Source organism: Thermobia domestica, chromosome 9, assembly GCF_964235325.1.
Source record: "Thermobia domestica chromosome 9, izTheDome1.hap1.1, whole genome shotgun sequence".
NCBI classification, from domain to species: Eukaryota; Metazoa; Arthropoda; class Insecta; order Zygentoma; family Lepismatidae; genus Thermobia; species Thermobia domestica.
Window position 1 is genome coordinate 160,442,871 of NC_137462.1, and position 14,408 is coordinate 160,457,278.

Below are 14,408 nucleotides of genomic sequence, written 5' to 3' on the forward strand. Positions count from 1 at the left end.
CAAATATATTTCGTAACCGCTTTTTATTTTCGTTAACATGTTCTGAAATCGTATTAATGTTTACTTTTTATTTTTATTAAAAAATAACATATAATTTTGGTAACCAAACAATACCTTTTGTTCCAATATCGCAGATCATACATATGGCAAAGACAAACATGAATAGATCTTTCTTTAGATTCATACGTACGCAATCAAGCATACACGCACACAACATACATGCACATTCAATCGTTCATTTATTCATTCTTTCATCACAATTATAGAAGTAAATAATCCACAAATACACAACGTTGTACATCTTTCGTAAACAAAATACACTGATGAAACTTATAGACAATGAAGAAAGATTGATATTTACAGAAATGAAAAAAACATTGCACATACATTATATTATTAGTAATTTATTAATTATTTATCTAAGGTCATTTGGAATATTTATGTGTGCTAAGAAAATTTTAGAGGATCTTGTTCATGCTTAAATTATTATTTTATTTATCAATTTAGGAATCCCCCTCTGCTTGCAAAATATGTATTGGTTCCTTGTATTAAAAAACTATATCAGATTTGCAAGGAAAAGTATTCTTTCTACTATATTATCGATACGATTCCAAGGACGTTAAGGAAGATCTTTGTTTTATTGAACTTTTGATTTAGAGCACTCAGAATTGAAAAGGTTTATATTGTATTTAAATATATTAAAATACTGTAAAATTTATAAGGAAATAAATAAAACTAGAAAAGAGTCAATTGTTTATGATAGGAACAAAATGTTTTTTTGAAAAAACAGAACGAAATCTTAATTACTACAATGTGAATTTCAATATTCTTTTTCACTATATTTTAACTAACTGTAGAAGAAGAACAAAAAACATTAATCAAAGTGAAAATAGAAACCTGTTTCATGATAAGAGCAATGCTTTCATACCAATACATTCTATTCGTTCATGTTGTTTCTTGTGTTAAATTATGTAATATAAGTAAATTGTGTACATTTGTGAGAATGTTTTGAATGCATTTACTAACATTGTCAATAGTTCTTAAAAAAATAAATAGGACAAGTTTAGGTATTTATTTTCGATCAACCTCTGCTCGTGATATTATGATTTAAGTACTCTGAACTTCATAAAGTAACTCAAACACATCACTAACCAAAGGCTTACAATTTTAAGAATTTAACAAGAAATGAAGATAATTTTAATAGTTTATAATTTTGATAGTTTAACAACAAATGAAGAAGGTAATACTTCATGACCTAGTAAAGCAAATACAACTTTTAAATTTGAATGTCAACCATTATTTACCAATATGAACTATGTACATTTATTCTATTGCAACAAGTTAATACTGAAATACAAAGATTGTTTGATAAAGCAAAAAGAAATAAATGTTTGTGAAAAAACATTTTCAATAAATGGAATAGTATAAATCCCATTTTTACCTGTTTGTTGGATATTGTTATTTAAACAATATCAACCTGTAGGTTTAAATTTCATAGGTAAAGAATTCATAAAGTCTGTTTCTATGATACAAATCATTCAGTGCTTGTAGTTTTGATCGATTATTGTCTCGTCATTTTCACCTTTTAATTAAGTTATTTATGACTATCTGTATGGATGGGAATGGAAGTAATACTTCTTACTGGTCATAGATGCATTAACTGATATGCGTTTAAACACATTCGTTTAACATAACATAACACTATTACAAACAATTGGTGTGGTATAGTCTTAAGAATTACATTAAAATAACACAAAAAAATTAACTTAACTTGCAAGTACATGGAAACTCAAAACAAAGGACGTATAACTGACAATACCCATAAGTAGTTAATATATGATGCATTGTTATTCTAATTTCATTACTGGTAGAAATATAGAAAAATCAATAAGAAAGGAAAGGAAATATGAACATCATGTTACAAGTTGATATTATCAAATATCTTGTGCGTTCACTTAAATGCGTCTATAATTGTAAGGTATTTATCCTTTTTTAAAAAAAGAAAATTAATTTAATTCCTACAAAATTTACAGAAATTTTATTTTTTAAAAGAATAAACACTTAAAGGATAATACAGGAAAATAGTTTAAATATACTCCAGGAAAATCATCTTTTATATACATAAAATTATTTTTAAAAAGTGCTTAATTAAAAGAAAATGTATAAAGACAAATTTATCAGAAATATATCATATCAGCTGTTCAGTATAAAAATGGGATGTTTTGTGAAGAGCAAGAATTTATTTTTAGTACGAGATGAAGTATAAGCATGAGAATCATATATCTCTTTTCATTTCAGAACAAGACTACGTATATTCTATCTTTTTTAAGACTGGAATATAAAGGTATTCAATGTACTGAATAGGTAACATGTTTAAATGTGTATTAATAGTAATTCTAAACCAATTTCGAAGTTTAGAACTACTGTATGGTAGATATCGTTAGTAAAATTGTATTATACAAAATAATAATCGTAAAATTAAAGACGAGAGTATGAAAAGAATATAGAATTTCAGATCTGGTTAGTAGAAAAATGGATTGATTTCGCGATGAAAAAAATAAAGAGATATATATGGTAAAAATGATTGTTGAATTGAAGTAAGACAAATTATGTAATGAAAATGAAAAGTAGAATATATTGATATACGAATCATAATCATACATAATGTATAACAAGATTCAGAAACCAGTAGATTTTGTAGAGAACATTGCGTAAAATTTTAGATTATCTGTATCACGCTATTAACTTGTAAACTATGTTTAAAAAAGTTTTTTATGTTATTTATTACGAAAATAGAGAAGTCATTTCAGAATACTACTAAGCAAGATCAGTATAACTTATAGTTCTACAGTAGTCCTGAACTTTCTCGAATTAATATTTACCACAATAATTAGGGAATTTTTAGGATTTTCTTATGAATATGTTTATTTGACGCAAGAAATGAAAGCATAATACTTGTTTGTGAGCGTAATTAAAAATAAAATGAAATAAAGTCTTGAATTGGTGTTTGTATTCTTTTAAAATAGGCTGGTGGTTGAGTTATTCAGAGATATTATTAAAAGTTTTAAATAGTGAGTACAATGAGTTGAGTTTGGTTACTAATTAGTCGTTCATATTTGTTATATTGTAATTTCAGTACTTAAAGTATATTTTAGGTTTAAGTACTGTGATTGTCACAAAAGTGTGCACAGTGTCGAATTTTCCAGGTTACAAAGTATTGAATATCTATCTGAAATTGAATCTCATTTGATTGGACTTCTGTATAATGTAACAGTAGAAGTAGTATCTGCTCCACTCTGTTACATCTATATAATAGACATTAATCTTATATTTCACATATTTTAGTTTTATGTGTAAATAGTCTACGGTACTTTAGTATGTAACTTTCGAAGTTTCCCGGACTTTTCCTCCGAGAGTTTCAATACAGTGATGATACTTTTTATACAATTATAAATATGAAATAACAGTCCATTCCTTTTTTGTTTCTTATATAAATCACAATAAATAGGATTTGATAAAATGTGAACAATTATTTACTTTTCTTGTTTACTTTCTTATATATATATATATATATATATATATATATATATATAGTCTTAATTTTTAAGTATCAGGTATCAGTTATCGCATTAAATTTAATATTTGCCCTTCGCTTAAACAATGAAATTATAACTAATTATCTCATCCATTTATAATCACTACCTTTATTTCCTTTTAAAAACCCGAAAACAAATACAATTTCATCATCTTAGCTGATAGAAATGCAATATTTTACATTCAGCCATAATTTATATACGTTTGCAGATAAAATTGTACACATTTTTAGTGACATTGACAACTATAGTCTTGCATAATATCTTAAATTGTATGAATGTTAGCGCAAATCAATGTAGAAAGGAATGTAAAAACTATTATATATATTTGGACTATTAAAATAAAAGTTGTCTTTATTAAATAAGGCTAAAACTGAATTCCAAGTCTTGTCAACTTGGTTGCAATAGTACTAAATGTGAAATGAATTGCATCTATCTACATTTTCAAAATTGAAATGTCATCAATTGAGATCAAATTTATGCAATTCAGCCTGGTATTCGCAATTATCTTCATAGTTTCCTTTGTGAAACTGCTACAATTTTATAAAATTATAATTTTAATAAAATATATTATATACTAATTTTCGTGATTCTTTTCCTTAAATATTTTCTCATACAATTAGACTTTACCTGTATTTACTGGTTACACTTACAATTATTCCTTCTTTTTCTAGTTTGAAACGTAGCATGGTTTCTTTAAAATATTTAAAACAAAATTATTATATATATATATATATATATATATATATATATATATATATATATATATATATATATATATATATATATATATATTAAATACTCTATCACTCACAGATAAACATAACTTTGAGTCAAATTTTCACCATACTGAGGATGGCATAATCAAGAGGATGAAAGAGATTATAAAGAAGAAGACAAATGTAAGATAAAATGCGAAAAAGTAAACGGGAAGAGAGATATTGTCTTAATTTAACTCAAATTCACATCATATATCTAGCTCATATTTCCTATAAACAGCAATGTGAATAAATAAGTTAAGTAGAAATACTATGTTTATACAATGATCTTTTTCTTCTTTCCAAAACAAAGGTGCAGATGGACCTAGTTCTTATCAAATAATATAATTTCCGTATTTATATGTATTTTGTTTCATCTAATAAAAATGATAGTGTCTTGACTTTCAAGTTTGGAATAGAAATACTTCCTTTTTGTGACTATTCCCGGTTTAGTTTCCACAATTTCAACACAGTATACCTTCCTTTTTCTCCCATCTCCTTCCAACGACAAAATTGAGAAAGATTTGACAGAGTACAAAGGTTTCTTTACAAGTTCTTAAAATACTTCTGGTATATATGAAATCGATTTTTCATGCCATGAAACACATTGGTATGATCAAAATAAGTTTAGCACACAAAAATATGAGAATACATCACAGTCAGCTAATACAAGATATTTCAAATCAGGATTGTCAAAAGACATAAAATAAACTGTAGATGAAATGAATAATGAACACAAATCCTCTTTACTAGATAAAAAATAATAATAAATTAATAACGTAAATAAATGCTGATATGGATCCCCGTGATAAAAACTTGTTCCGCACCATTGACATTTTTGCCTTTACTTCCGAAAAAACGCAAAGACTACCATATAGATATAGTACTTCTATTCAACGTATCAATTTCCATTGTCGTTTTTAGGAACTAGTGGGCTAAACATTGTGCATATATTTTAGTTGAATACAACGTTTAGTCTACTCACTTTTCCAGTTATGTTTTACAATACATTTGTTGTTTTCTTTATCACCTTGGTAAGTGATACTGCATTTAAATGTTTTCAAACGTGGAAAGTATTAAATTAAATAATTACAGTATAATTATAAATTACATAGTTACAAACTCATCAGACTTAAAAGTAATCACAATTTTATGGAGAGTGTGGTTGTTTAAACTTATTTTTTTAATTTTTAAGCTGGGATGAGAGGAATTCATAAGGAGATGAAGGCGCCAATCTTATGAAAGATCCTTGAAGAAGCCAAAATGGAGAGGGACGTGTCCCAATGAAGGTGAGAAAGGCGCCACGTAAAGGTTGGTGTCTATGTTCGTTGGCGTCGGGGTGGGGCAGAGGGGGCTATAGGCCAGGCTTACGTCTGATACTGTAGCATTGGAGTGGACAAGTTTGGGTGATGCGTAGTGTTCATGCGCAGCGCCGACAAACTCTTATTGTACCATTCATCTTCAGGACTCATCCCTGCAACGAGGCAGAAAATAAAATCTATTATCAAAATTGTAAATCTATTCTATAGTTGATATTACTTTATATTATACTAAATCTATTTTTATTAATAATTTGAGCATAAACTGTGAAAAGTCTAACTTTTGGTGTGGTAACTGCTAACTAATGATAGATTATTGTGCGACAACCATAAAGATTATCTTAACCAAAAACTAATCACATATTATTAATAATTTGCTGTATTATTCCAAGTTCTATTCACATGTTAGTCTTTTTAAGGGTTCAATACATTCAATCATATGTACACTTGTATATATGAGTCTATAATTTATGTATGAACTAGTTGTCATTTATTAACACAGATACATGATATACAGGGTGTATCTTTAGTGATGGGTCAAACTTTAAGGGATAATGGAGAATGACAAAAAAAAAAAAGTGATTTAAGTGAAAAAGTGATTTACTATCCGAAAAAGCGTCAGTTCTGAGCTATAGCCCGCTGAAAATGTACCAAGATAGAATAAACATGAATAGAACTAGAGAACGAATTGTCAAAGAAAGGTCGGGTCAAAGGAAGTAGTGCATTATTTGACCTGGTGATTCGATTCATGTACAAATCGATGAGGAACAGTGGCAGCGCAAGAGGGGGGTCATATGACAACACTGGTTGGGATCGGAAACATTGGGTAAAACATACCGGGATGATGGAAAGGGACACATAAAGCAAATCGAGAGACGGATCCCTATTTTGGAAATGCACCAATCCCGAGCCATAGCCCGCCGAAACTGCGATTGACTAATACAAACGAGCGAGAACGAGAGAACGAATTGTCGGAGAAACGTTGGGTCGGAGAAACGAATTGTCGGGTCAAAGAAATAGTAAATTATTGGACCTGGAGATTCGATTCATGTACAAATCAATGAGGAACAGTGGCGGCGTAAGGATATGTTCACAGGAAATTGACATACTCTTCGTGCCGGAGGCAAATATCCGACTTGGAAGCTGAGTTGTAATTCTCGTACGTAGAACCGTTTGAAATATCGGGAGCGAACAACATAAATGCACGATGTACACAGTGGTATTTGTTTGGAAAAGACATGGCTGCACTAGCATTAAAGTAGGTTGCACTAGCTACCGATAGTACAAATAGAGGTGAGTTATCAGCATCATCATCTACTAGACTTGGCGACTACTAACCACAAGAGAGCTCCTATACCCCACATCTCAAACATTGTTGATATGTAAACATTACCTTTTAATATCATTCTTGATGCATCGTGGTTGCGTGGTAAAGCACTCAGATCTGAATCCAGGAGTCCTGGAGTCAATTCCAAATCATATAAGGTTTCTTGTTCGATGACATCGTTGTATTGGTGTCTCCAGATTTCCCTTAGTTCCGTATTCCACCAATTATTGTAAATATCAGCAGACCTGAGTTTCAATAGCCTCAAGTTGCGTTTTATTCCTCTTTCGTGGCGCTGTGACAAGTACAATAATCCACACACAATCTTGCATAAATCTTCTCTTGAAAGCCCTATTTAGCAACCCACAACAAAACACGTTTCTTCTTGTTAAAAGCATCATTCGACACCTATCCTTGCTTGAATATCATACGTTACCTACGTTGTTTGCTGCACACCAACAGAGGAAACAACAAGAGTTTCTGTAGCCGTAGGCCCGCTGTATTACAATATTCGGAGGTCATTTACGTCATCGTTTGGCAGGCGAGTGTTTCGTTCACTAAACTGAAGAAGGCGTGTTTCTATTCCGTGGGTAGTCTCTCAGTATCTGTACCTGTGGGCCTCTCAGTTGTCTTGGTCGGTAGCGGGATTAGTGTGTGAGTGAAATGGAGTTCACGTTTGAAGAACTTGCAGATATGGTTATTTTGTATGGACTAGCTAATGGAAACAGTCATGCAGATACAAGGTTGTATCACAACAGGTATCCAGACAGGCAACATCCGAAGTACTCCTTGTTTCCGAGGTTATTTCGGCGTTTACGGGAAAGGGACATTTGCTCCCATTACATCACGACCGCGGAAGGAGACGAACAACCAGGATTGCAAACCTTGAAGAAGAGGTTCTTGATCGTGTGACAGAACAACCTTCGACAAGCACTAGAGCATTAGCACACGAAGTGCGGGTTGATCACAGTATTGTTTAGAGAGTATTCCGTGAGCAACAACTACACACCTATCATCCACAGAAAGTTCAAGACTATTCCTATTTCCTATTTCTTGGCCGGCAGGATCCCCTGATCTCAACCCAATTGATTTCTTCTTGTGGGGTTATGTAAAATCTCTCGACTACGACACAACTGTACAGAACGAAGAAACCCTCCTTGCACAAATCCTCACTGCCTGTGATATCATTAGCACTAAACCAGGCATCTTCGAAAAGATGAGACAAAACTTATTACGGCGATGCCTTGTCTGCATCGAAACCAGGGGACGCCATTTTGAGCGCCTGCTGTGAATGTAAATACATTTGCTCTTTTTCCCAGTATAATTTTCAGTCTTGTGAAGTTTTAGTATTTGTCTTCCTCCATTACCATACACGCAATGTATGATTGTTGCACCCGATCTCATATGTCACTCCGTTGTCGTTTATTACGTACATATTTCCTGCTCCATGAATCGCTCTCAACCTTCGGTGATATCCGGGGTTTGAGATCTCACATTTTGCCACAATTTATACAGCTTTCATGACGCCGGCAAATCTCCTGTTTTGTTATGTCCTCTTGAATCACTGTCAACTCTCCTAGCCCTTTTCTCAACGTTCCGATAGTAATACAGTACATTTCTGTGATTCTTCTCTTGCGCCGCCACTGTTCCTCATCGATTTGTACATGGATCGAATTTCCAGGTCCAATAATGCATTATTTCCTTTGACCCGACCTTTCTCCGACAATTCGTTCTCTTGTTCTCGCTCGTTTGTATTAGTCAATCGCAGTTTCGGCGGGCTATAGCTTGGGATTGCTGCATTTCCGAAATAGGAATCCGTCTTTCGAATTGCTTTATGTGTCCTTTTCCATCATGCCGGTACGTTTTACCCAATGTTTCCAATCCCAACCAGTGTTGTCATATGATCCCCCTCTTGCGCTGCCACTGTTCCTTATTGATTTGTACATGAATCGAATCACCAGGTCAAATCATGCACTATTTCCTTTGATCCGACCTTTCTCCGACAATTCTTTGTCTAATTCTATTCATTTTGTTCTATTTTGGTACATTGTCGGCGGTCTCAGAACTGATGCATTTTGGGATAACAACTTCTTATCTCAAATCACTTCCTTTCTCATTCTCTGTCATTCCTTGAAGTTTGACCCATCACTAAAGATACACTTTGTATATGTTCTTATAATTGAAGAAAAAACAATATAATTGCACGGTCGAAAGAAACATACGTCTACTATACGTATATGAAGTATTAAATAGTCTACCATATATGTAGTTAACTTCACTCTATGTATTATAATCTATATTGTGTATGTATACGAAAATACACGAATACATGTGTTCTATGTATCTGAATTACTTTTTGGGAGAAACATTTATACAGTTAATGAAATGAGTATTGCGCTTTAATTTAATGCTCGGTGAATACGTCGAATTTGTATTTGTGGGGCACGTGTACCACCTCAGTGGTGCACACATCTTACTCTTCTAAACTGCATGATCCACCAGTGGACATGTATTCAATAAAGTTGAGGATAGACTCTAGTAGGAATGGCCTCTCCATGAAACATATAAGCGTGACCCACGGCTACTTGGGAAAAGAAATGATTATTGCTTTATTGAAAATGGAGTTGCACTGCTGGTGTTGGTCTGATTGCAACATTCACTATAAATTGGTTTGGCAGAGAGAGCGTTAAAACTAAACCTGAGCTATTTCTAAGTTGGATCTATAATGCAAAAGCTGGGGTATTATGGTAAGATGGCTTTGCTCCATGTAAGGTTACTTTACATGATGGTTTGTATATCTGTCAGCTGAATCAGATTCAAGTTCCAGCGTAGTTCGAGCTCATTCAAATAATATACATACTCTGGCTTAATTTCAGTTTTGCATAAAGAATTATGAGGACAACAGTAAAGATCTCACCAAGATTATTACGTAAACATAATTTATGTAAGAATCAGTTGTCATGTATTAACTCAGATACGACATACTGTATCTCTGTATCTATAATACTATATAAAAGGGTAGAAGTGGGCGACTTATCATTGCTCATGCCGTACTACTATATGTAGAAACGTTAAAATCAGTAAGACTAAATGTTCCTTTGTCACGAAAGTAAGGGGTAAGGAAGAATTTTTGGAAATTCTTATTCTAAGAAGGGTAAAGAGGGATTCAAAATTTTCCCTAAGAATAGTATATCTCACCAATTCCTGGAATTAGCGAGATGGAATTCGGCATATGAACACTTTATTAAAAATAAAGAAACATAATAAATGTTATGTTTTTGAAAATTCCGCTCCAAAAGTGGAAAGGTGGGGCATTTAGAAAAAACTCAAAGCTCCATTTGTTTAAGAAAGTGCTAAATGTGAGGACCCTCTTACATTGGAGATCTGAAATTCGGTATATAGACTTGTAATCAAAAATAAGCGAATACATGTTTCAACGTTTCCTTCTAAGGGTGAAAAGTTGAGACATTTCTATAATATTCAATTTTCCCAAATAGCGTTTTATAGTATAATATCCAAATAGCATTTTACATAATTCGGTTTTAAGGAGGGTGAAGTGCAATTTCTATATCTCTTTGCTACATAGTTGTTTGTGATCGCATTACGGGAAACGGTTTACTAGTTTGAAATGATTCTTGGAACATAGATAGTTCTTGCCTCATTTTTTTTACCACCCACATTGCTTAACGGGCAAATCCTAACGGGGTAGAGGAATTCAACATTTATGCCAAAAATAGAGTATAATATGGAATTTTATAAAATACGTAAAATACGTATCCTAAGAGGCGAACGAGGTTCAAATATTTTCCATAAACTTATTCTCCTCGTGCGAAGAATGGCATTGCAGCTAGTGTTTTTATAATACTAGACAAAATACAATATATTCACTCCACCAAAAGAAATGTATATCAAATAGTCTATATATGTTTCAACGTTCTCTGTTGTCTTCATCGGTAACACATCTTCTGGTAACGTAAGGTTCTTTGATTTGTGTGTGTGTGTGTAGGTATGTGTATGTGTGTGTGTGTGTGTGTGTGAGAGAGAGAGAGAGAGAGAGAGAGAACAACCTAGAAGATTTAAAGAAACGAGAATTATTAAATCATTAATATTGTGTATTCTTTAACCTTAGTTGTTTTGTGATGATTTGCGTTTCTTTAAATCTACGACATTGTTTACCATTTAGTGATCTTCGGATCTCTAGGGATTCGTGGAAGAAAAGGAAGTCCGTGACTTTACAGTATTTACATCTTAGAATACTTAACGCACTTAATTTGGCAAAATCAGCACTTGTATAAGCTCTTCAGTAGTACAGACAAAATAATACCAAGATGTAACCTATCTGTTGGTAAAAATAAAAACAAAGTCTGGAAGTCTGCATTATCGTCAAGTAAGCTACCTATAGATCTAATATGTAACTAATTCTAGATTTGTTTTTTCCTGAGTCGTCCTGAACTCTGTTGGTGGTTATTTAAGTATGTCAACGTTCAAGCCAATTCGGCAAACTTATAAGGCATTTATAATATCGAATTTTAAACGCTTATGACGGTTGTCTCAATACAGTTTTGTTACTTCTGTAGCCTTTTTATCACATTTATTATGCAGGCAGTTATGTTTAACATTTTGTTAAAACGAGAGTATGGTTAATGACCGTTTCTTTAAAATAACAAAGTGATCCAGAGCAGAAAACAGAAGGTCGTGAACTGGTGTCTACAACTGTTGATTCGGATTGCAGTGCTTGTCTTAGCGTCAGAACATCGACTTCTGTTATACACATTTAAAAAATAAAAATAAATAAATAAATCGTAAGGACAGTTACAGTATTGCTTTAATGAAGCTAAACGACGGTCACTTTTGGAGCCAAAGCTTATGTGTGTTTTATGCTATGATGCTCTTGCTAATAAATTCATCAAGCCAGCCAGTTAGTCTCAAGCGATCTTTGAGAACTAAATATTCGCAACACAAAAATAAGTTACTAGATTTTTTCAAGATTTTTCAAGAAATCTTTGGTTTCAGAAAGGTCATAAAAACTATAAAAGAAATTGCTGTAAGTTTTCAAGAGAATCTGATATTGGCTTCTTATGAAGTTGGAAAAACATTTACAAAACAGGAATGGTTCATAATATAAGCGAGGAACTGATTCTAACTGCCTGTGTGCCATTCTGCAAACGTGTACTTGGCTAGTTTAGTTTATACATATTTCTGGGCATTACCAGCATTTACGGTCCCGTATGAAGGATGACGTCCTAGGTGAGCACACTACCTGGGAGGGGGGAAGAAGAAAAGAATGGAAAGGAAGGTAGTGGCCTGGGACTTGTATGTTAAGTACCATCCCAGCATTTGCCTGGTGTGAATGAGGAAAATACAGGATGGCTGACCTGAAAAAGCTATACACCTTTTTGACCGAGTCTTCCCACTGAGAATCGAACCCAGAACTACTAGTACTAAAGTCAGGAGCCTTAACGACTACGCTAGGTGTACTTGACGAGTCGGAGCCTTGTGAAATCAGCAAAGTGTCTATATCGATTAATACAGTGAAACGACAGGATTGAGACAGCAATTAAAAATAAAAATGGCTGTGGCAAGCCGAGCTGAAGGAAGTAGTCTCAGCACTTCTCAACATTGCAATTATTTGAGAAATTCACTAATGAGGTACTGCCATAAGAAGTTCAATATTACGTCATTGAGCACCTGAATGATTAGTGACTTGCTTCAGATATTACTTCCCTCCATCAGCTTTTAAAACCGCTTGGTAAAATTAAAAACTTTGTCTAAGGAGGAGCGAGATGAATTTGTAATGCGAATGGTTCATTTAAAAATATGTTTCAAAGAAGATACGCTTGATCAGTCTCGTATGAAAGTATTTTCTGAGAGTAAGAAAATTAGGTAAAAATGCATTGAAACACTCAGTTCCATTTTGTAGCAAATATGTTTATGAATAAACTTTTCTATTGCTTTATTTCCCGAAAAACAATAGTAGAAATCGCCTCGATGTTAAACCTAATTTACGGCTAAGAGCACAAACATTGAACTAGGTAAGCTTTCATCTATTAGGATAAAGTAATTTTAAAGTGTACGCTCGTTAATCCGATACCGACGAGACCACGGGAATACCAAAGGCAAATCATTCTAGACAGAAAAAATGCAAACGATTAAAACGTATTTTGATATGTTTACACACGTTCTGAACCTGTGCAAACGATATAAATATCCTATTGTACAAGCATTTCATTTTTTTGTATCATAAATTGTCGAAGAATCAATATTGAAATCACACATTACGAATTTCTTGTTTTCGCCTTTTTCGAGACGATTAATTATCTCTAGTTTTGGCAGTAAGTGAGAATCACATGCTTACGCTTCTTAGGTTTTTATTTATTTATTTATAGTACTTGAAGAACTCGTGCTGGGCTTTGAGAACATTTTACAGTACAGTTCACTGTATGTACACAATTGTAATATTACGCAAAGGTGATACTCGTATGTAACCCTCTAGGAAACAGGAAACATTGTACTGAAGTGAAAGCTGACAGTCACGATAAACGACTGAAATGAAAACACAGGCATCGTAGTAGCTTGACCTGGTGATCAAAGTCAAGCGCCCGAATCCAAACCCCCTCCCCCTAAAAGAAAACTTGAGGAGCTGGATCAGTCCCGGATTACAGAATGTGCCGAACCGTAGAACGCCGGTCTAAAGAGCACCTACTATAGTTTGTTCCAATGTGACTTCCCTGTGGGACTCAGTAGCTGTCATTGACTTAAATAGCTCATGAACTGTTAGGTTACTCTTTCGTTCTCCATTTCTTTCCATCAAACATAGAAAGTGGGCAAGTAAGAGAGAGAGAGAGAAAGAAAGAACAAAATATTTTCCCTTTAATTTAGGAAAAGAAAAGAATTCCCATAATAGATCCCTTCATTCGAAAGTGATCCGTAGACCTAAACCTAGAGTAAACAAAGAAGCTAATAAATACGTCCAAAGGCTAATGTAATTGGATTGCCAGGTAAGTTCATTCAAATTTTTAATTTTTATGATTCAGTCACTAGTTACTCTCTTTCATTATTCTCTATTATTTCAGCTTCTTGCAAGTGTTCTATTATCATAATAGTGTATCGATGGCAAAATTAATCAAAGTTTGAATCAAAGAAATCGTCGATCTTCGTTTCCAGCCCCACTTTGCTTCTGATATGAGTGTAGTGTCTCACAAATTGTTGGGTAGAGGATGGAAGAGGAGATAATCCTTCAGAAGTAGACCAAGACAATACGATGAAATAGTGGATGCAGTAGGACTTTTCAATCGAACTCTTGAAAGTCTGTCAGATTAACAACATTTCAGGATGAGCGTTGTTGCATTGGAAAAATGCCATATAACTGGTTGGGTTATTTCAACTTGTTCATCCAGTTGAACCGGAACATTTG

The 14,408-nt window shown here is 33.2% G+C and overlaps 1 protein-coding gene across 1 annotated transcript in view; it reads right to left on the reverse strand.

The window, feature by feature from the left end:
• Nucleotides 1–4,398: 4,398 nt before the first annotated feature.
• The window catches only part of LOC145694188 (homeobox protein unc-42), a 291,671-nt gene continuing 281,661 nt past the window's right edge, over nucleotides 4,399–14,408 (reverse strand). The window contains exon 6 of the mRNA XM_081770301.1: nucleotides 4,399–5,825. Coding sequence (XP_081626427.1) covers nucleotides 5,719–5,825 — 107 coding nt within the window. The 3' untranslated portion in view covers nucleotides 4,399–5,718. The remainder of the gene's footprint in view (nucleotides 5,826–14,408) is intronic.